Below are 24,221 nucleotides of genomic sequence, written 5' to 3'. Positions count from 1 at the left end.
AACAGTGACTTGAGTATCGAGAGATCCAATAGATATAGTTAATAAAAGACAGTATAATATTCCAATTACTGAACCAAGAGAACAGCAGCAAACATCAAGGATTCAGTCATGGGCGTAAATGTGCACTGTTAACTATTTTAAAGGACCCCTTACGCTGTTTAACCCTGCAGGAAAGGGACTCATTCATGCAGAGGCACAGAGTAAGCATTCGGCATAAGAGGTATCTATGCAACAGGTGATGTAACACGGCATCGATTATTTCATTTGATGACCGAGCCCTTTGGGGAGAAGGCAGCTTAGGGTGCTGGACACAAGACTTCCTGCAACTTACTTTGTAACAATGAAAAACTACTGCACACGGATCTCCAAAGGCAGATCAGAATCAAAAGTCTTGAACAACAAAACGTCTTCCTACCTGGATTATTAAGGAGGGTTTTGTCACTCAATAGCGCAACAGATCAGCACTACGTACCAGAGTTACACGACAACTACTGAAACAATGACTAACCTGAGGGCTGATCTTTTACCACACCATTCTTGCTCCTTTCTTCCCAATCCATTACTTCCTTGTATATTAATTCTTGTGAGAGAAGAGTGGGGGGAATGAGAGAAGAGACAGAAAAAACACTGTAAGCTCACAGAGGATTTATATACAATTCACGTACATATAAAGGTACAATTAAATGGTTAAGACTCAGTCTGGACATACAACTGTATTTCTTCTCCCTCCCTCCCTCCCCCCCCCCCCCCCCCCCTTTTTTTTTTTAAGGCCTACAGCAATGATCAGAGAATTTTTGAATGCATCACAGAAAGACAGTAAGCATGTACTAAACCAAACATTTTATAAATAGAATAGCTGTCCATTTAAAAATAACACCCATCCACACACCCCAAAACTTTATGTATACCTATGATGCACTAATATTAACTGGGAAAAAAACCAAAAACAAACCCTGAAACAAACCCCAAACAACCCAAACCAAACAGATTTGGAATTAAAAAACCAACACATGGATAAGCCCTGGAAATTTCACTTTGATAACAAAACCATACACAAACATCTTTATTCTTAAAGAACAATCTCTATGGATACATTGAGGAAAGCCTGGAAAGTTAAGGGTTAAACAAAATATTGCGTGAAAACTCATTTACTACCCAAGGACAACTCAGGATACAGACACCTGAACAACAACAAAAATAGCCAGAGCTGTAGATTTAAAGGAGCATCCGTTATTCTGTTTGATGTGTCTGTAGTATTGCTCATGCAAGCTGGCTTACCTCGGCCCTTCCTAGAGCACAAGGACTCTTACGGCTGCAGAGCACCAGGTACACTTAAGTTACACCTTCAGTTAAATCACAGTAGCTTGTGAATGTACCCATAGTCTTAATGTAACAGAGTGGCAATATTTAAATAGTTAAGGCCTCTTTAATTCTGAGTAACATTTACAAATAGATTCAATTTAACTGACTCATTTTAACTTTCCACCTTGCATTAATCCAAAATAATTGGAAGCGTTACCTGTGCAAACATGCCCTAAAGAAAATATAAACCAGCATCAGTACCTGAAATTTAAAGAGCTATTTTACAAAAGAAGGAGCTTTCTAAGTAATCAGTAAGGATGCCTATCACCCTCGGTCCTATGATTGTAGATGTTTAAAATCTGAACTGCCTCACCATTCACTGTTTTTACCAAAATTAGGAGGTATAATTGATTTCAGTACCACAATGCCATTAATTCTTTTAAGTCAACAGTTTAACCTATTTGGTCAATAAACGAGCAGTGACAGGAAAAAAAAAACCTCACCAAAAAACCCTCTTCTGCTATTTAAGACGTTTAGAACAAATGAATTAGTTAATATTATCAAGAAATATGGCTTAAATAATGCACAGCAAGAAAAGGCACATGTTTCTCTTTCAGAGAATTTTATATTAAGAAAAACCTTAATTTTTAACATTAAAAAATGTTAAGATTACAAACGCTTAAGAACAACAAAATACTTAAGGGAAAAAAATGAAAGCATTTTGTTGAACAGACTTCAGAACGTTACGTGCATATACACATACACATTCACTCCAAATAGAACATTTTTCCATATTTCCATGACTTCTCATATGGCCACAAGCAGTACTGCATAATTCCAATCTAGCACACTGGTACTGCGAGCCATACACTAATAATACAAGTTATTACAATAAATGTAATTTGTCATGCTCACTTTTTACCTTTCCATTCTTCAATCGCATGTTCTCTTTCTTCCAACTGTGCATCATAGATTTGAGGCGGAGGCTACAAAGAGAAGAAAGTCTACAGTTTATCTACTACATCATGTTAACACAGCCAATCATAACTAAGAAATCTAAAAATGACAGCTTTTTTAGCATTTTACCTTCATTTTCAGCAGTCTATTCCCTGTAACTCGGACACATTCATTCTACAACTCCAGAATTTGTTTTTAAGTCCTGCCCCCCACTGAAAGGCTGTTTAAAAACAACTAAAATTAAACTCACTGTAAGGCTTTATCGGGCCTTAGAGAAAGTCTCCTTTTTGAAAAGCTTTTGTAAAGTAATAGGAGCTATGAACAACCGCTTTCAAAACTCTCAGCTCCACTCCAGCAGCTGTTCCTCAGGTGATTCTGCCCCTGAAGTTGATCCGAAAGCTTTATGTGTGACTTTTGCTAGCCAAAGAATGAGTTCAAAGCATGCTCTTGGCTAAAACTAAAGGTATTCTTTGAAGTTATTGAACTGATATCTTAAAATTTATTTTAAACGCAAACTTACAGCTTCTGCTTCAGCTGGATCATACCAGACAGTAATATAAGGATGACGTAAGGCTTCATCTACAGAAATTCTCTTGTCTGGATCTACTACAAGCATTTTGGATAATAAATCTCTAGCTTGGCTGGCTAGAAAGTAAAAATGAAGAGAACATACATGTAAAAGAGCTGTAGAGTTTAACGTCTGACACAGGAAATGAATACTGGGAAAATAGGACATACACTGTAATACAGATTTCACTGGGAAAACAGGCCAAATCCAAGCTTTCCTACACCGATACTTTTCTTAAAAAAAAAAAAAAAAAAAAAAAACCCCGAGGTCCCACCCCTTTAGCGTAAATGTTATTTTGCTATTATCCAAAATAAACCCTGCAGCTGACACCAAACAACTTCTATTTTGAACAGTTTGCTGTTACATCACGGGTCACAGTTTAAACTACCGAACATAAAACACGCTAAACATTTTTAATAAGCTTTTTAAAAATACATCTTGGTACAGTAATGATCTAATTTCTGTCATATCAAATTATTTTTTTTAAAAGGTGTACTGCACAGTAACTGGCTACCCATTGTTGCAGTGCCACTTCACTGACATTTCTTTTTTGTCTGTACAATCATTGTAATAATAAAATTTGCTATACTTTGACTTTAGATAGTTACTGGTAAAATTAAAAAACTCCACCACGTTATATTCTCTAGATGGTCAAATAGGCTTTTTCTACATAAAATAACTTGTTAGAGACTAAATGAGTTACATGCATGCATCAACTAGAAATTACAAATAACCTCCATAACAAGTATTACTTTCAGAGAACACTTAAATGACAATGGATTCTAATTAAGAGAATTAAACAGAATACTGGTGACAGGGAAATAGTTCTGTATTTAATGGCTACTACTAAGATTCCAGGACATCATAAATTAGACAGAAGGTATGCAGCTTCTAACATTGACACCTACTGCAATAAACATTTTATATCTGGGTTTTTTTAACTAAGCATACTGCAGACATTTTAAATAAACATACTTTAAAAGAGAGAGAGAAAAAAAGATGGAGAGGAAAAAAAACCCCTTGCCTTACTTTTTAACTTGTCACGATCAGATTCTGATGGAAATATCCAGTCTGGGAAGAGCTCTTCAAATTTAATACCAGGATATTTTGGCCTGTTTTCTACATAATTCCTCACTGTAGGCTGCAGTTTCTTCATAAAGTCTGCTGATGGCGTTCCTAACTGTTCAATAACTTTATTCCATTGATCAATATCTGCACCATATCTTTAGGAAAATCAGCTGAAGAATTGGAAGTCTGCACTATACAAAAATATCACTTACAGAAATCTGAAAAGTTAATGAAAACTTGGACAAAGGACACAAACATGAAATTCATTCTAGCATCAACAGTATTCTGAGCTGCCATGCAAAAAGCTAGATTACATAGAAATAAGATTCAGACTTTGTAATCTTAAGGACAGGCCGGAAGTGCTGCACAATCCGTTATGCTTAAGTATCTTTTCTTAATTATCATCCATTGGCTAGTATTGAAAGCAATCCTTTTTTGGAGTCCAAATCAAGCTCGACTAGGCAATTGTATCCATAGCAAAACAACCATAAGGACGGAAAAGAAAGGCTGCTGTTCAATCTTCTGAAGTACAACATAATACCATCAACACTGAAGATTCTTGAAGGTAGGGAAAAATATATGAAAAAGCCTAATGACACATACATCCCATTCAAAGTTAGGAATTTTTTGCCCATCTCCTCAGGAAATTAGGCTTTGGGTTGTATCGGGGGGGGGCACTGGTTGGATGGTTGGGGTATTTTTGGTGGTGGTTTATTTTTTTAATTTTCAACTTCAGAAAGGGTTCAAAGGAGTTCTGAACAGTGAATCCAAATTCCTGGATTTTTTTTTTTACGCCAAGACTACTCTATTCTTAAATTCAGAATTTCAATATTTGATAGGAATTGCACTTATTCAACCCCAGGTTGAAGCGTGCCTCCTGCTTCCTCTGGGCTGTCCCTTCTCCCTCTTTTCAAGTGAAGGCAATCCCCCCTAGATGTGGTGACACTTGTTATAGAGATACCAGAATCTGCTCTGAATGAGCCTAATCAGGACAACAAAGCTCATTTATCACACTGACACTGCATTAGTATTCCTGGTATTTAAGTTTACTCTGATTTACACTTTACAGGTTTTTCCTGACAAAAAGAATGTGCAATTCCGGCAGTCTAACCGTCGATCTTGCAAACATTCATAGCTGAATTCATCACCTGGCACTTCAACCCATCCATTCTCACATTTTGCAATAAAGTAACAAATTTGCTGCACTTCGAATCAAGATGTATTTAAAAAACACTAAGGTACTTTTATTTCAGTTAGCAAGGCAAGAATACAACTAGAAATGTATGTATAGTCACTGCTTCATGCTAAGACTTTAGACTTCTAATAAAAAGACTGAAAATTTTATTTGCTTATTGAATACATTCCAATGGAAAAACTGTATTAAAATCAAAACTAAGAAGCCAATATTGTTAACTCTTATGCTAAAACAAAGCACATTAAAAAAAAATTAACATACATCAGGAAATTTTGTTCCTAGTTGAAAAACTGATTTCTGTGAGATCTCCACCAATCTAGATTCAAGAAGATGCTTTTTCTTTGAATAACAGCAGTCTGGTTAGTCAGCTAATCAAATTAAGAGTCCAGAGCACTGAGGGAAAAGCAGAAAAACTTAATGACCTATCCCCACTTTACTAACAAGAACTGGAAATAAACAATGTCCTGGATTGCTTCAAAATGCTTTACAGACAAACTGAGAAGAAAAACACCTTCCCCAGTATAGAGTTGGACTTGAAATTAGCTAAGCCTGTTACCAGAAACCCAAATGAGAGAAAACCGTAATTGCAATGTAAAGCAAGCAGAGCATGCTATGTGAATAACCTTGCAACCTGCACACACAAAACTACCCTCCTTGTTCTAGTGACCTCAGGGTCAAAAGTAACCAGAAGTTTAGCCCAGGCCAAGTCTATCTACTTACTTTTTGGGACCCTGGAAGAAGAGAAGTAGAAAACAGTCCTTATTACAATCACAATCAAGCATGATTTTTTCCAAGAAAGCAAGAATACCCTCTCATGCTTTTCGTATCAGCCAGGCAATTAGCATCCTTCACCACCCTAGCAGAAAGAGCAATAAAACCTCTCTGGCGCTGCTAGGCTTTCCATTACTTCATCCTGGGTACCTACATTGCCTGCTTTTTCTACACTTCTCATTTGCAGTGCAACAGCAACTGCCAGTAACTCGGGCCCCCACAGCACCAGTCAGGAGCAGGTTCAGGGTATCCATCGCCCTGGCAACATCAAGCATCTCATTCCACCCCGAGCACTGCTGCAAGTATTCTGGCAATCCCTGCCGACCATATGGGAAAACACAAACTATTAAGTCTTAAGAATAAGTAGGTTTTCCTGAAGACAATCAAGGGCACATTAGGCAACATACTGAACTTGGTTCCTGCTAAATCCCCAAAAACTAAGACACTTTAAAATTTGAATTTAAAAACAAAAAAACCCACCCCAAACAACCAAAGATAAAAATAAAATAAAAAAAGAAAGCTTTATGGCTATGCACACCAGCATCACCCATAAACCACACTGTCAAAACAATCCTGCAGCTAAAGGTAAAAGACAGTGACAACCTGACTGAAGCAGTTATCACTCAGGAAATGTTTCAACAATGTCAACAGTTACCAGTATTCCACATTAAAGCCAACTGAAAGCCTTACAGTAAGTACAAAACCCTGTAAGCACAGCTACACACTTTGCTAAGATACTGGGGAAGGAGACTCCTTGAAACAGACTGGTGAAGCTTCAGTGACCTCCAGAGAACCACAAATGGTAACTTGCATATTCAACAAGTATGGACAAAATTTCCTTCATTGATTCATGGATAAATCAAAGTAGCCCATGCTGACATGCAGGTGAAAGACACATAACACACATGAAGAATTGTGTTAGGTTGGTCTGAAGGCTTCAAAAGGGAAAACAATAAGTATAGAAAGGAAGAAAGGTGGAAAACAAAAAGACTTATTTAACAATTAATCATTTGTACTACTAAATAATGCATGATCAACTGCTGAAGATTAGTGTCATGAAATTTAGCATTAAAATTGAGAGTCCTCCTCTGTAAGATACATAGGTACTGTGAACAGGTACTTGTATTTTTAGTGGTGGACTCAAATTTTCCTTGCTGACAAGAAAAAATACTATACTTTCTTCAAAATCTTACACCACATGTAGCTATAGCTTCTTATGACCTACCTACATAATGGGCAATTTCAGTTTAATTACATTGTCTGGATTCTACTTATTTACTGATCAATTTTGAATGTCTAGTCCTACAACACGACTACTTTGTCAGATATTATTTGTAAAGGCTGAAATTGGTTTACCTCCAATTTTTATAAATGGGACTTGATAACGAGTCAAGTTTTTACATGTTGTTTCTAGGGAAATATTTTTAAATACATTAAAATCAAAGAACATTTACTTCATTAAACGATCACTGTTGTTCCCTTCATACAGTGTAAAGCCTTGTTTGTGATCCAGTGCTGTACTTTTGAGATTTCCAATCTCTAAGGCATGAAAACATATACATGAGGGTTTTATATGTTTTTAGTACAGTAAAATTTCCTACAATTACTATTGTACAAGAAAGCAGAATTTTACAAAGGCAAATCAAGGTCCAAAAGATTTGAGGGAGAAATGGAGGAATAACAATCTTATAGAAAAAGTAAGCCCAAAATAAAATTTTCATAGAATGAAAAAAACTCCAAAAAGAAAAAAAAAGGTTTTTTTTATATTAAATAATATTAAGAAAAAAAGATTTCTCATGCAGTGTGCTTGCAGTTAGGACACTGTTGCCCAGCAAGTGCTAATAAGCAAGAAAAAAATCTGACTGAAACCCCAGAAATTGTACAATAAAAAAGTATGTCTACCATTCAAACGAATAGTAAGCAAAATCCATGCATAGTAAAAAGTAACTTTTTATGCTTTTGCTTATAACACTTACCTACAAAGAACAAAAGTAAGAAAATACACTTAATGCTATTTATTTTTTAAACCTAACAGGAACCTTTTTTAAGCTACAAAAAATGAAGCTCTTAATATAAATTCTATGGAGTCAACCAGTACAAATTACATTAAATGTAGCCTACTAAGAAAATAAAATGGAAAGCTCAACAATTTGGTTAATGACACTAATTTCAAATCATACAGTAGATCTACTAAAACATATTATTGAAAATATTATTTATGCTTTTATACTTATACAGATCAAAATAATTGTTTCTGTTGGAAGTGGAATGGGATTCAAGGATGACTAGGGAAGGATACGATCAGTGCCTTGGAATATCACACAACCTTTCACCAATTCTCCCATGATGCACCCAACTGACCAGATATCAACTGAAAGTAAAAATGAAATGATCAAATTATGAAGTATCATGAACAAAAGTGAGGAAAAAACCAAACAAAAACATCTAGCATCTACAATAAAACACAACAATATGGAAAATCAAACTGCTAACATGAATTTTCAATCGTATCAACACCAACTAACAGTCGCTAAATTTTGTTATTAGCATTTTGTAAAATATAATCAGTTTACATTTCTGAAAAAAAAACATGGAGAAGGATACAATCTCTTCCTGGGAACAGGACTTTATGCAGGACCATTTCTGCCATAATGCACCCAACAGACCAGATATCCACTATCATATGTTGGGTGCAATAAGGACAAAAGATTAAAGAGGGTTTTTTTAAATACCACAGTTTATTTATTTGTAAGTTCACACTGCATTCCTACAGTCCTGCAGATAATTTATTTTTTTGTTCCATTCAGAACAGCCTCTTCTAAAGTTCTGATCCACATCAGCACTTGCTGTACAGCAAGCTGCCTTGCACATTAATGAAAAAGGGTTTTTTCATTATCTGTGGCCCAGCAAGGTCTTGAGAGTCCCTTATTTTACACAGCCAAAGTTACACGTACACAAACAGCATGGTATCCCCAAGCCCATGATAAAGCAAAAAGATGTACTAGCATAAGTAGTCCAGAGGACAGCACGTTACTCCACAGCTAGTAAAAATCAGCAGGTAAAACCCCCAATAATGCAAGTCAAGGACAATTTCCTTGCCAGCAATTTTGTTGACTGAATGTTCAATATATTACAGCTGTGATGTTTTTAATAACATAACACCCTGCCTCTCTTGAGTGCTGTGCAGATTTAAGAGTGTATAAGGCATGGTTTGATAGAGACCTGAAACAGGTTTTAATAATCAGAGATACAAAAGGGGACCAACTGTCAAAAGAAGATGCTTCAGAATGAAGTCACATTGATATAAGGGTTTATTTTTATATTGATGGTTGTTATTTTTTTTAATATCATCCAGCATGTCTCAACAGCTTTTTGTAGAATAAAAAAATGTCAACAAGACAACAGGACAACGCATGAAATGATGTAACAGCAGCAGGGGAGAGGGAGCAGTATATGTTAAATGGAGACAGGCACACGCAGCAGAAAACTATTACATTCTCCAAAATTATTACAGTGTAATATTTGTTATTTCCAATACCACGATTAACGTACTTTAACAGACATGGCAAGGTGAAATCAGCCCTCCCTCCTCCTTTTAAAGCTTTTACATTCTGAGACAGATATGCTTTACACAAAAGATTTAAAGCATTACTCCAGCAACTTACCATTCTCTTTATATCCCATTCCAAGGATAACTTCTGGTGCTCTGTAATACCGCGTAACTACATACGGAGTCATCATAAAGTTAGTACATGCTGTTCTTGCCAGTCCAAAATCAAGGATTTTGAGCGTACAATCTGATTTTACTACTATGTTGCTGGGTTTCAAATCCTAACAAGAAATTACGTCAGTTAAGGAAGGATCAACACAGAATAATACACACCCACCCCTCCACAGTCAATATATGCCACCAATTAATTTCATTAACAACTGCATATTCCTGCTCTGATGTATCTGCTTAATTATACACAGACTAGAGACAAGTTAAATGCTGCACAGCTCAGTACTGAAAAAACTCAGGGAAAACCAGAATTAACATTCTCTGCATTTTTATTTTACGCAATTGTGCACTGACAGTATAGTCAGTTACATAATGCTCTGTACATGTGCACAATGTGTATGTATATTTGCTTCCTTTAACACATTAAGTGGACCTATTTTGAGTATGAATAGTTGCATGGTAAAGGAGACTGTGTTCCAAATACCGTCATTATTAGGGCACAGAACCTAAAGACAACATCGTGAAATAGTCAAGCATCTGTAGGAAAAGGAGCATCCCAACACACAAAGCATCAGTAAGTGTATTTATTAATGACAGATAAGCCACCTGTGTTAACAGGGATTAACAAGTTTCACAGAATTAGGATGTAGTGAACACAAAGTTACCTAATGAGTGAAGAGAGAAATACAATACTTTAGGAGATATGCCTCACAGGAGCAGTCATTATTTCACCCAAAGGAATACACAGTTAGGGGCAACAAACCATGTTCTCAGGTACAGAACTTCCTTTTCTTAAAGGACATGGGAAAATGCAACTAGTTCATGTGAGTTGACATGTTTCAGTAAGGCAACAAGTCTTCTGCTAAACGCTGTTGAATTTACGCTGTTTGGTCACAGACCGAGTAATTTCTAGAAGTAATCCCTGCTATTCTACTCCTGCTGAACTATCCCAGCTCTGTTCCTTCTCTAGCCTGGTTTCTTTCCACTCCACAAAGGTAATTTGTTCCAGTCCCAAACTAACCCTCACCACTTTAGCTTGTCCAGTCAAACAGACTTCACACCTCTGTTAAGCTACTCACAGCGCAGTTCCTCTCATTGCCCATTTTCTTGTTCAACCAGCATCCCTTCTGCTGATGGCTCTGTTAGCTCCTACAAGCTCAGGTTTCTCAGCAAATTGCCTCTCCTCTTTAGCTCGACATGACAGTCAACAAGTCAGATGGAGCTCAGCTGGAGTTCCAGCCCTCCCCACCTCAGTCCCTTACACACCTCACTCCATCATTTTAGGAAAGGCCAGTACCAAGACTGTCTGAACACAGACTTTAACTAACTATACATAACTTCCTTACTAATACCACAAGATTATCATTGTAGATTTTTTTAGCAAAGTAAGGCAGTAGATCTGTTGTAATTTATACAGCTTCTCAATTACATTTATGGATTGAACATAAAAAAACCCACATTAAACTAGAACATTAAAGGCAAGATTGTCCAGGATGTAGGGGAAGAAAAGGAAACTGAAAACAAGCAGAACCAAATAGATTAGTCACAAAATTAAAAAAAAAAAATTCAGCAGCAGAACAATGGAAGCAGACAGTTACATGAAGCCTGCAACATGTCTTTGAAATTCTGATTATTTACAAACTTTACTTTTCAGAATCACAAAACATTTGAGGCTGGAAGGAACCTACAGAGGTCACAGAATGGTCAGGGTTGGAAGGGACCTCTGGAGATCATCTAGTCCAACCCCCTGCTAAAGCGGGTTCACCTACAGCAGATTGCACAGAGTCCAGTTTTGAATGTCTCCAGAGAAGGATGCTCTGCAGCCTCTCTGGGCAGCCTGTGCCAGTGCTCTGGCACCCTCAAAATGATGTTTTCCTCATATTCAGATGAAACTTTCTGAGTTGCAGTTTGTGCCCATCTGGTCTGTCACCCACGAGGTCATCTGGTTCAACCCCCCCTGCTCAAGCAGGGCCACCTACAGCCAGCTGACCAGGACCATATCCAGAAAACTTTTCAATAGTTCAAAGGATAGATATATTTAAGTAGTAAATACTACATTTTAGATTAAACTACAATCTTTAGTAATTTGAAGGGTGCACAGATACTCATGTTTTACCTTTTAATCAGTTCAGCATTAGTTAAATCCAGAGTTAATCTGATTTAAAATCTATGTACAATACAGTTATCTTTGAACTATGAAACAATCTTCAGGTTTAATAATATTCTGATTAAAGAAATACAAACTTATGAAATAGCAAACCCTTGCCTTCCCCCCTGTTTCATAAGAACATCTATGTTCATAAAGAGGATTGTTAATGATTCTAACACTACCTACTCTGTGGATGATACCAGCTGAGTGGAGATGTTTTATACCACATAGCATTTGGTAAAGAAGGTAAGACATTCTTTCATGATCCAATTCCATATGAATAACCTGGCACAAATTTGCATCCATCAGCTCCATAACCAAGTATCTAAAGCACAAGAAAGAAAGCATTAAGAAAACTTGAGTCTTACTTTTCATATCAGGTTTCAGGTTAGCCTGAGAGATCTTTATTAAAAGTTAGCTACTTTGCTAACAAAAGTGTCAAAAAGCTTACGATAGAAAAAAATCATGCATGACCACAGTTTCAAAATTAAATAATTATCTATTCAAATAGTCTTGCTATTAAATTTTAATTTTTTACCATCACAAAAGGTAAGAATTCCACTAATTTTATAAACAGGAATATGGAGGAATAATCCCCAGTTTATGCAGCATGAAAAACTAAGACTGTTTGTTGACTCCAAGTTGATGAGAAGTTGCAAATATTGAAGTATATAAAAAAACGACACTTCCTTTCACTGTATTTTAATTTAAAAAAGGAAGTTAACAAAAGCACCATAAGAACTAAGAAGGAATTACTGATTTTCAAGTTAAAATATCATCTGCTTACCCACTTCAGACACATACCCATTTACCCAAGAAGCCCATTCACAAACCACAACAGCATATTCACTGGAACCTATGAATACCCCACCCATTAAGTCACCATTAATCCTTTCTAGACAAACTGACATAGCTTCCTTAAAAAAAATACATTCAGTTCTTAACTGAGGCCAAAAACACTGTTGTGCTGATGCGACTGATGTGGCAAAAAAAATGGTATCGGGTTATCCAGACCAAGTTATTATCCTGAGGTGACCTGTTCAGCTAAAGGACAATGCATACAAACCAGATGCATATGCAATCTGCAAAGTATGACAGACATATGAATAAAATGTAAATAGCTTTTTTTTTCTTCCCACTTCCGTCTTATGCCTGTAGCGAAACAACTTTCTTGGTCTTTCTTAAAGAAATCTAGAAATAAAGACTAATTAAACACTAAATTCAGCTTTTAGCTACCCTTTATTTTCAGAGTGTGAAGTCCGTAGGATATTGGAAATACAGCTCCAGGGCTTAGGCCAGTATTTGTCAGGAAAATTAAAACAAAAATCGAGTACTTACACATCCTGAAATTCTTCTAGTGACTTCTGTGGTGTAAATACATTCAATAAACTAATTATCTATAAAATAAAAATAAACTTTAGAAGAAACTTCCGCTTTATTTCACATAAAAATCCACTATAGCAGAAGTTACTATTCAAAATCAAATGCACACTGTTACTATATACAATTTGACTGTTACTTGGCTTCATGTAATTCACATGTGCTGAAAAGCTGCCAATTCACAAATAGTTCAAAACAGCAGTGTGTACGCCAAAAGAACCAAGACAGGACAAAACTACTTTTTTTCTTTTTCAAGTTATATGACACCTATGTCCCTCCTCAGTGCCTGAAATAAATCCCATTCTTTCCCCATAAATCTTATTTTAAATCCATGTTATGCACAGAATTTTAACCAAGACTGCCTGACAACACATACACAGAGGTGCCCCACGCCATCCCATTAAACTGAACTACGATTTACTGTGTCCAGAAGAACTGCTAAAATTACTGTATTGCCATCCCTAATAACCACTTTGCTTTTGTTCTGCTAGGTCTGAACTTCACCAAAAGCTTACTTAAAAATCAAACCTAAAAGGCTAATTGACTCCAGGAAGTTTGAGACCCAAGTGCACATGTTCAGTGATCAGCAGTTTCTAGTTCATGTTAGCATCAGAACATAACAGTCACATAAACCTTATATGCTTCTACTTGAATACTGAACTATTGGCATTAAGGCTTGTTATTTTAGAAGGTTCAAAGACTTGAAAATACGTATGTATTGTCACCAGTGTTTCACTTGTCTACCAGTAACTTGTTAGGCAGTGCTGCACCCCTGCAAAGCCCACCAGTTAAACACTGTACTTAATAAAAATCTTGTTTAAGCTTGGAAGATTTAACTGCAGTGCAATTATAACAGCTGAATCCACTGCCAAACAGGCTTTGCTGCAGTACAACTTAAAAAGGCAAATGCAATACAGCAAGGCCAGCTCTATAAAGCTGACACTGATGGTAATCCTGTACCAACAACGCAGCAGAAACCTCCTCCTCTTGACACTTCGTACTCCAAACAGCTCACCCAAGACCTTAACCATACATTGTGGAGAACTGCATTACCCATAGCAAATCTTTCCCTCGCTATTTTTCCATTATTAACAGCAAGTAAGAGAGAAAATCCTAACCTTTTATGACAACTTACAGCAACAAGGGAGAGAAATACAATGCCAAACTTACATTTTTGTGATTGACGCATTTTAAAAGAACAAGCTCTCTGTAAGCCCTTTTTGCGTGGGTTTGATTCTGAAAAGGACGACTCAGCTTCTTTACGGCAACATTTATTCCAAGCACCGTATCAAAGGCAGCACTAGAAGTTTTCAAAGACAAGTTGTTAAGTCTCAGGGAGAGAAGGGGTGGGGTGGAAAGGGAGATGGGAGTGAGGAAACAAATCAAGATTGGAGACAAAGCATATCCACTACGCTGTCTATACTAACTTCATATAATTTTCATTTGGAAAACAAACTTCCTTTAAAAACTACACATACTTTAATAAATACAAATAGGTTAAACAGAAGCCACTGATACTCATCAGAAGTCATCCTGCCCTCCTTTCTGTCTTAAAATTGAATCTGATGACTCACGACTCACATTCAAAATTGCAAGATGTAAAAATATTTTAAGCTTACTTGAAATCAAGAAGCATTTCAGCTGCCTAATCTGTACATTTGGAGTATTTTTTGGACACTGTTGCTGACTGACAACGATTTAGTATTTGCAATAGAAATAACTCTTTGCTAAAGGAAAGTCACAACCATGTCTCCGTGACCCATTCTGCAGGCATTAAAACTGTCCTATATGTGGATAGTTTACAATGATAAACAATTGTAGTGCCTAGCAGAAAGTTACATTCATCATCTGGCTTTGGAAAAAAATAAAATCCATAGAATTGAGAAATATGAAAAACTCAGATTGCAGGAGCAATACAAGAGTTTAAAAGTGAACATGGCCATTAATTTTATCTTGGTTTTCAGTTCTGCTTGACCCCTCACTCTGCAGGTTCGAGGCCAAGGTGTAAACTTGTTTTAATAGCTGTAAGAATCTAACGCTAAATTGTCTGTATATACAGAACAAGACTAAAGGGGAAGAATATTCTTCATTATAAACACACAGACTATGGCAAAATATATGTGAATTCATACCACAAATTAGTCAAGAGTTCCAATCTTTATATAGTTCCAGTTTTAAATAAGGAATCCCATATTACTCCATTTCCGTTTAATGTTACTTTCATAGGGTAGGAAAGAATTCTCCTTCACATATATTTTCCAAGCATATTTAAGCATTTTGTAAGCTCCTTCCCTATCTCAGCAAGATATGTACAATACCCAGCTGAAAAGGACCACCACATTAAGGCACTCTTACAGAAGTACAGCTCCCCTGTGATAACAGCAATATTCAAATTATATGAAGTTTACCAGCATAAAGTCACTGCTTTCCCTACTGGAAAAGGCAATACCACTACAAAGCAGGGCTCACCCATGAGATGATGTGTTTTCTTGAAGGCATGTCCCAAATTACAGGTCCCAAATTTGAATCAACGTGCCACTTGCACTAAAGGCTTGCTAGCATTTATTTCAGCTTAGTTCTGTGAAATACGCAAGTCATTATTCAATGATTCACTCTCAGATTTAAAGCCTTTCTGTCTGTGCAAAACAAAATACAAAATGGGAGGAAAGCAACTGGCCAGACAACTGGAGAAACTGTTTTCCTCCCCAATATGAAAGCACTGGTGTTTCAGTATTCACTTCACCTAGATGTTATATGTAAATTAAAGTTTTGCATATGTTAATGACTTTAACTATGCCTGGGAATAATTATAAAAATCAATAACCAACAGCATCTGCATAAATTAGCTGTTCAAGTCAATCATAGGTCAGCAGTGGACAAAGGAGCAATTTTAGAGTAAGTGTCCCTTTATGACCTGACAAATCAGGTATATGGCAAGGCTCAGCCTAAGCACACATGAAGAACTCCACCTGAACCGCTTACTTTGCTCATCTACATGGGAGTGACTGACACTGGAGTTCAAAAAAGAAAAAAATAAAGAAAAAAATGAAGCTGTCTGCAACCTACACAATCCAAGGGGAATAATTAAAAACAGACTGGTAGAAGAAAAAAAAAAAATGGTAAAAAATTGAAAACTGTGTAAGCATCCATGCATTTAATTTACCAAGGGAAAAAAAAAAAAAAAAGACACAAGACAATCTCTATTACCACCAAGATCACACTTCTAAATATCATGTAATTTCACACAAGTGAACAAAAAATATCACAGACATAATTGCTATTGAATTTCTTTCCTCATCCCTGCTCATTTGAATTCAGAAGAGACTTTTTCATCATGGCAACTGTTTCAGGCACAGATTTTAAAAAAGCAGATTTGCCACAGTCTACCCAATTATCACCTTGGCTACTAACAAAACGTCTACAGATTGTTTCAGCGTTTCATACCATGGAAGAATCTCAATGTCTATGCCACCGTATAACAGCAACTCCAATTTGATCCCATAGGGTCTTCACTGCACTTGGGAGTTTTGCGAAGAGTAACAAACTTATCCCAACTGTTTCTTCAACTGCAAATCTAAAGGTATCAACACAGTCAAAGCTGTGCTATTTAATAAGATCACAAAAAATCAGATTCATTAAAAAATTTAGGAAATCAAGGACAAGAAAGGAAAAAAAATGTCAGGAAGTTGAAGACAAAAATTATTTCAAAAAAATAGTTATTTTGTAAGTGATTATTCAGTCCCTAATAATAAGGCTCTAAATGTATTAATACTTAGGAACAAAGTAGTGCGGGAAGTCATGTATAGAAGTGTACTTTGTATATAAAATACAACAGGTATACCCAATTTCTCACCTAGACTATTTGCAGTGTGAGCTAGAAATACCTTCTACATAACTGAGTTATTCTCATCTTCCTAGAGCTTTCATTTATTGCTTTTACTCAATATGTATTTTTAGAACTACTAATTTTCCTACCTTTTAACATCAAAGAAAAAACTAAGCAGCAGCAATACATGGAATTTCCCATTAATATTTGGGGGGGAGGGGGGGAATAGCAAGATTCAGACCTCTCCTAGCTGAAGTGACACATGTAGTATTAAAAACTTCTCACCACAAAATAAAATCCACATACAAAACTCCAGAAATACTTTTCCTAATTTTTTTGTTAAACACTGGATGCTTAAAAAGCACCAGACCTGCATGTTACATTAATGAATTGACAATTTTTCCAGACAAACATGACAGGATAGCACTCATCTTACACTGACTTTTCTCATTTTACATCCTAATATCTTGTCTCTTTCCTTAGTGTACTATACTATAAGGAATTTTAAGAGACATTAAGATTTTGCACCTTCTTCAACCTGGATATAGCTGTCAGATACTTCACATGAAGATGACAATTTATGCAATGTTTCACTTTCCATAAAACAAGTATTCTGAAAACAAGTCAGTACATCAGACCATTCCTTCTTCCTCTCAAAACTTTAACACTACCCAAACTTCATATTGAAGCAGACACCTAATCTAAGTCATAGTTTAGAAATGCAGTACTTCTAATGAAAGGAGGAACACAACAACCACCCTAAATTCCTGCATGCCATCTAAAACAAGCATAACTAAGAATATTTACACCTGCAAAATGTTAGCATTATAAGAAATCTTACTCAAACACTAATAACCAACACACTAAAGAAGAATGAAACATGGTGTTCTCATTTTGCTTATTTTTGACCTATTAGCAGGGCAAGAGGGGTATCTAAATAATTTGAAAGTAAAGGCATGTTCTCACAAAAATGCATTCTTTTCCTACATATATAAATTATTACGGTTATGAAAAGGCTGAAAAGACACGGGCAGGTGCTGTATAAGGAGTTGCTCACAATACATGAGTCATCACACTTATCCTGCAGAATTTATAGACGAAGAGAAACTGCAAACTGGATTCAGAGCATGAGCAGCCCACCACATACTGTGATTAAGTCTAACATTAGAGAGTTTCTGAGCATATCTGTTTGCTCCCCTGTGTATAGAATTAAAAAAAATGCATCAATAAACATTTCTGCTGTTACCAAGTAAGTTTTGCCTAACAAAATACGGGCTGGCACTAGATCATGTAGAATGGATTGCTGCAGTCTAAAAAACATTTGAAAGTGTTTACCTTTAGCTGGCCCAGAGGTGTGGTGCCATACAAGAGACTAAGGTTCAGGATCAGACTAACGACTCTCACGTCCTGGGCCAGTGGAGGCTGGACACATAGCTGAGGTGACACACCAAGGAAGAGCCGGCCAGCCCAACCCCTCACACAGCATCCCTTTCTGGTTAATCCATGGAGTGACAATGACACTGATTTGCCTCATCCTGCCAGTTAATGGCAAGGCACTGCATTGATGGCTCCTAGAAATGGACAGGAGTGATCGGGAATAAAAGGGGGGGAAGAAAGGGGGCCATGATGAAGAAACGAGTAAAACCCAGAATCTCTCACCATCGCATTGTCATACCTTACACTGCAATATCATAACTACATGGGGAATGTGAGAACTAGAAAAGAAATAAAGTCGTTAATGAGAAGGCAATTTGTTGACCATTTTAATTTATGCAGTTATCCAAATATTAATTTCCCCTAAAAACAAAACAAAAAAATAGGTTTGCACATGAACTATAGCAAGCAGGTGTTTTAGAACTTAGTTAGTACATAACCCTGTAGCAAGAGACAGAAATTATCATCGCTATTTTACACTCTGGCACTTCTATCAGGAATACATTCAAATTTTGGTTTATATTTATAGTTTTTTATGTTTAAATAAAGTATTTATTACTCACCAAACAATGCCCTGTGCCCCTGATCCTATGGGCTTCAATTGCTGGTAACGTTTCAGTACAGTGAACGTTGAATCTGCAACTTGAACACTGTAAAACTGACTATCACATTTACTGTCACTCATGGTGTAGTGTCATGTAGTTTTCTCTCTCAAGGACCTGGTAAAGTTTTCAAGATCTTAAAGAAAAAGAAAGAAAGAAAATATTCAATCTCTCACTAATTTCAGGCTGACAAGATGGAAAATCTATTATACATATTTTAATGCATATGAATTTTTCAATAGCACACCATTAAATAAGCATTCTTTCAACTTCATGTATTACCACTGCTAATGAAAAATACTTGCAGACAGCAAATAATTACACCCTTCACAGCTTTAACCATGCATGTGTTTATTCCAATTCCTGAAACAAAAAGCAGCTAAGTAAACAACTGTAAAAACAAACAAAACTAACCAAATCAAACAACTCCCTACTCCACGAAGACTACTCCCTAACTGAATTACTACTATGTCCTAAGACTGTATTAATTTCTGTATTACAACAAAGCAAATCATAAATGATATTTTTCAAACACTGATATCACAGATAAAGCAACAACAAAACCCCATGGAGTCCGCAGACATAGAAGGAAACAGGTTTTTAGTAAAAGACTTGATTATAACTGCAAAACAGGTTTCAAATAAAACAACTGCCCCCAAAATGCCCATGGCTGCTGCAGTTTCTCCAGCACCCCTTTCAACCTAGTTCACTAAGAAATTTCAAGCAGGGCTCTGCCTCCTCGCCTCTGCCAGGCAACCCTTCCCTGATCCATACCTACCCAAATCCATTCTCCCTCCCATTTTAAACACACCATAACATCCTACGTTATCAGTTAGTGTAATTACAGTCCTGCAAGAATTAGTTTTGTGCTATAGTTTGAAAGAGAATTTCTTGCCATAGTAGACAGCAAGTTACATCCATCCGTCAAGAATGAATTACAGGTAGGTAATTATATTGGAGAGCAAGGAAATGGACTAAACTTCTAGCTCTGAAGTGCTACAGTAACAAAAGTACAGACCTTCAGTTTTCCTGGGCCTCCATCCCTCTTCCAAACCTTACAAGAAAATTACCTCAGTAATTACTGAAGAGGTCTCTAACAAATTCTCTCATTTTCAATTTCACATTCACCATGACAGATAGGGTCATTACAGCCCAGAGTAAATTGCACTGTCAAGTGTTCCTCGAGACAGAAAACGGGAGCAGACCACCTTCCCCAGAGCAGCTGCCCTAACCATCAGCCTGTACAGCTGTCAGAGCTAACGAAAAAGCACCCAGTCTCTCCCTTCGCTGACTTGTAGAATATTTGTGAGCCAGTGCAAAACGGAAAAGCCTCAAAAGCAGAAGCTTGATTGCCCAGAAGGCAATCCTAGAAAGGCTTACAGCCACACTAATAGCGTTTGGTTGCTTCAAGAATTAGAATTTGGACCACTCCCTTGTTAGGTGCACGTAGGAAAGAGCAGCATCTTCTCCATGGCTTAAGCCAACAGATGAAGTCCAATAAATGTGAAAGTAAAACAGGCAAAAGATCTACAAATCCTAATAAAGGCTGGGCGTAAACTGAACTGGTAACGGTTAGTCTTAAGGTATTCTCAAGAAATGCCTAAAGTCTCTTCTGCCTTCTAGTTTCTCAAAATCTAAGCAGCATTTTGAGAAGCAGATACTCAACTTGATTATCTCTAGCTGCAATTTAGACAGTATCTTTACGTAGTATTTCCTCTTAAAAGCTTAAGAAAAAAAAAGCAGAGGAGAAAGGGTCAGCAAAGGGAAAACGTCAGCTACCAACTTTCTGCCTTTGACACAGCAGCAGTAGCAGGGAGGAAGAGAAGGACATCTGTACAATATTTTTAGGGGCAGTCAGATGCAGTTCCACAACCAAAACACATTAATTTAAGACCAAAAAGCTGCCTTAAGAGGCAACCTTTCCTACTATATCCCAGGGAAATACTCCACTCTTCTTTCCAACCCTTTTTATTACCCCAAAACTATGGACTCTGAGATCCCAAATTTTTTGATTAACAGTGCCTGAGCAGCCATGGTATTTTCAGTGAATCTTCATACAATGGAAGAAAAGTACATTGGAAGGTCAAGATCCTGTCTTTAAAAAGGACTTACAGAAAACCAAAAAAGTACAGATTTTGTGTAAGCTGAGCATCAACTTAAAAGACCTGTTAGCTACACAAGAACTATGCTGTACCTCTCGATGGATTAATGAAACACTTTTCTGTAACGGAGAAAAAGAAATAGGGGAAAAGGAAGTTACCCTGAACTAGAGAATCCTTCCCTTTAAGGAACCTTGCCTGCACAATGCCACCTTTTAAAAATCATTTAGAGATCAGGATAAGCTCTTTAGACAAGACCCAAAAAGGGAACTGGGCATCACAACACACAAGTTTTATGTACTGACATCCTTTGCAATTCACCATGCTGAGTACTTGGCCTATCCCTAATTTCCACCTGGGCTGCAAGTTGCTTGGATGTATCAGGACATATATTATTTCAGACATACACATTAGCATAAAATTTGGTGCCTAAAGATTGTAGCTGTTCACAGTACTTCAGATAGACTATTTTGGGAGCAGGATCCCTCAAATAAAAACAGACTTCCCAATTGCTTAGGGGAAAAGTTTACCTGGCAAGTAAGTTTCTTAATCCTGAGCTGCTACTGCCCTATCTGAAATAATCTGATTTATCACTCCAGCTACTCCACACTTCTGTACAGGATTTTTTTTGAAATCTGCATTATTTCCATTTCTGAAATGTAAGTTCCCATTTATGGCTTCCTAGCTGCAGCTGCACCAAAGAGGACCAGCAGCAAACCCAGAAGACACAGGATAGTCAACACACTTCTACTTATTTACAACAGCATGTTTACAATGTTTCAGGATGTTTTTCTATTTTAAAGCATGCACAAGATGCATATAAATTGAGTAGGGTTTTTTTGTTCTTTTTTATATATAAGTTGCTTGTACAATTGGGGAAATGTAAGAATCATAAAGCCAACTGAGCACATTATATGCAGGAAACTTACAAGAATGGTTTTCAACCTGTAGTTTGTGAAAGATAAATAGAAAAATAACACAACAAACCTACCACCGCCAGGGTTATGAGTTGTTATACAGAATTTCACTAAGAAGTTTTCAGAAGTTGAAAGCAACTGTGCTATAGTATACATCCTGTATTAAACAGTCAGTTCCCTAAAAGATATTCATTAAAATGGCAAGTTATTATTAACCAGATCTATCCTCTGGATATCTTCAAGTCAAAAGCTTATAAAGCAAACAGTTTGTAGCAGTTGGGAACACATTTTCAGGGTTCTTTTAGTCACAGAAATGTTGTTATTGACAACAAACCATAAGAATATCAAGAAACTTAGCCTGATTTTTAAGACTCAATCTAAAAAGTTCTACTGCTAACAGAACAAATAGACAATGCATACATATATGAAAAGAAAAGATATGGAAATTCCGTGCAGAAAATCTGTCCCCGTTCTGTTGTTCACTGCTGTGAATGCACTTCAATTTCAGGTGTGCCTGTTCAAGGCCTATTACCCAACAGCATTGCTCAGGTTTTTATAATCTTTACAGCAACATTATCAACAGGTATGAGTCCAACTACAAAAGCACAGCAAGTTCTCCTGCCCCTCTACTCACAGCCCCTGAACAGCCTGTTGCAACAGGTAAGCACAGCAAGCGGTAGCGGAGCCATGCCCATCGGGCAGCCGTGTGCAGGTGCTCCGCGCCTGGGCAGCTCTTTGAAAAGTCCGTGGGTTTTTTTCTTTATGCAATGCAAACTCTTACTGATAAAAGACTTTGCCAACTACCTGTTACAGCATCGCTCCACCGTTAGATACACGCTGGATGTACCTCAGCACCCCTGCCGGGGCAAGGTGGTGGGAAGAAGGAAAAAGTTTAAACGCGCATCAGCTGTAACTAATTACGCTGCTGTGTAATTATGTAACGGCCCCGGCGCCGAGCGCTCCTCACAGCCCCTCTACGACTGCGGCCGGGGGACAGCCCGGTCCCGCCGCCACGGCGAGGGGCGCAGCGCCGGCCCTGCCCTCGGCTCGGCCGCTCTCCCCGCGACCCCTCGGGACCGGCAGCTTCCAGGGGACGCCGAACGCCGGCCCCCCCCGCCCCCAGCGCGCTGCCCCCCGGGCAGGGCACGAAGCGGGAGGGGAGAAGGCGGAGAACCAGCGGGCGCCGCAGCACAAGGGCGCGGCCCCCGCCGGGAGCGGAGCGGGGCCGGCACTGCGGCACGGGGAAGGGCGGCGGGCCCGGCCAGGGCTGCCCCCGGCGGAGGCGCGGAGCAGGAAGGGACTCCGGCCCCGCCGCGTCACTCCCTTGCCTCCCTCCGGCTCGGCCGGGCCCGGGGAAGCGGCCGACGGGAAACGCCGGCTCTGCCCGCGCTTCGGCGAGCGCGGCCCGCGGGACAAGCCGGGGACTCCAGTCGTCACGGGGCCGGCCCCGCGGCTGGGAGCTCGTCCCGCTCCGGTCCCGGTCCCGGTCCCGGCCCCGCCGCCCGCAGAGCCCCCCCTCACGGCAGCCGCCCTCACCGTCTCCTCCCTCGGCCGAACTGCGGCGGGACGGGGCGCGGCACTGGCGGGCCGCCTCCTCCTCCGGCGCGAAGCGCTGCCCCAGCCACAATGGCCTCCCGGTGCTCCCCTCAGGCCGCGCCAGGCCCGCGCCCCCAACAGGCAGCCACCCAGCCCAATCGTAGCCCTTTGCTGACAGAACTCAGCCAATAGAATCCCGAAGGCGGGACCTACAAGCCGCTATATAAGGGAGGGCGGGGCAGGACTGCGGTGGAGACGGTGAAGTTTAGGCCAATCCGGGCGCAGCTCCCGCCCCCCGACGTGATGTCATCAGCGCACGTCAACCTGTCACCATATTTATGATGTCACCGCAGCAGCGCCTCGTCACGAGTTGCTGTGGCGCCGGTTGCCCCCGGCGGGTGGGGCTGGGGGTTCCCCACCGCCGCCCTGCTCCAGCAAGCGGGGAGACGTGCCGTGTGAGGTAAGCACCTCCCGTGTGGAGCAGCCCCTCGGGCTGCTACAGCAGATGACGTCACAGACCGGCGGCCTGTCGCACCACCGCCACCCACCAGGGTCACCTCGCATCCACTTCGGGGGGACGGTAGCGCCTGGTACCACAGCGGCCCCGAGCGTTGGGCAGGGGCTGTGCGGCTCTACGGCGGGCTGTGCCCCCTCCCCGGGTAGCCCAGCTATTTTTGACTGCACTCAAATCATAAA

At 38.9% G+C, this 24,221-nt stretch overlaps 1 protein-coding gene across 8 annotated transcripts in view; it reads right to left on the bottom strand.

Annotated features, from left to right (window-relative positions):
- The window catches only part of MAPK9 (mitogen-activated protein kinase 9), a 34,122-nt gene extending 10,454 nt beyond the window's left edge, over positions 1-23,668 (bottom strand). For 3 of the 8 annotated variants that reach the window (XR_013929903.1, XM_080398447.1, XM_080398450.1), the window contains exons 1-11: positions 23,526-23,668; positions 18,935-19,109; positions 14,282-14,411; positions 13,070-13,128; positions 11,918-12,056; positions 9,527-9,692; positions 8,161-8,232; positions 3,857-4,039; positions 2,780-2,904; positions 2,218-2,288; positions 509-580 (exon numbers count right to left, since the gene is read on the bottom strand). Coding sequence is in view for 5 of the 8 variants with exons in the window: in XM_080398447.1 (XP_080254573.1) it covers positions 509-580; positions 2,218-2,288; positions 2,780-2,904; positions 3,857-4,039; positions 8,161-8,232; positions 9,527-9,692; positions 11,918-12,056; positions 13,070-13,128; positions 14,282-14,411; positions 18,935-19,056 (1,139 nt within the window). In the remaining 3 variants the exon portion in view is untranslated. The other 5 variants (XM_080398451.1, XM_080398448.1, XR_013929904.1 and 2 more) reach the window with 4 other exon arrangements.
- Between the last annotated feature and the right edge of the window lie 553 nt (positions 23,669-24,221).

Source organism: Falco punctatus, assembly GCF_963210335.1.
Source record: "Falco punctatus genome assembly, chromosome: 8".
Taxonomy (NCBI): domain Eukaryota; kingdom Metazoa; phylum Chordata; class Aves; order Falconiformes; family Falconidae; genus Falco; species Falco punctatus.
This window is presented reverse-complemented; position numbering and strand designations above follow the sequence as displayed.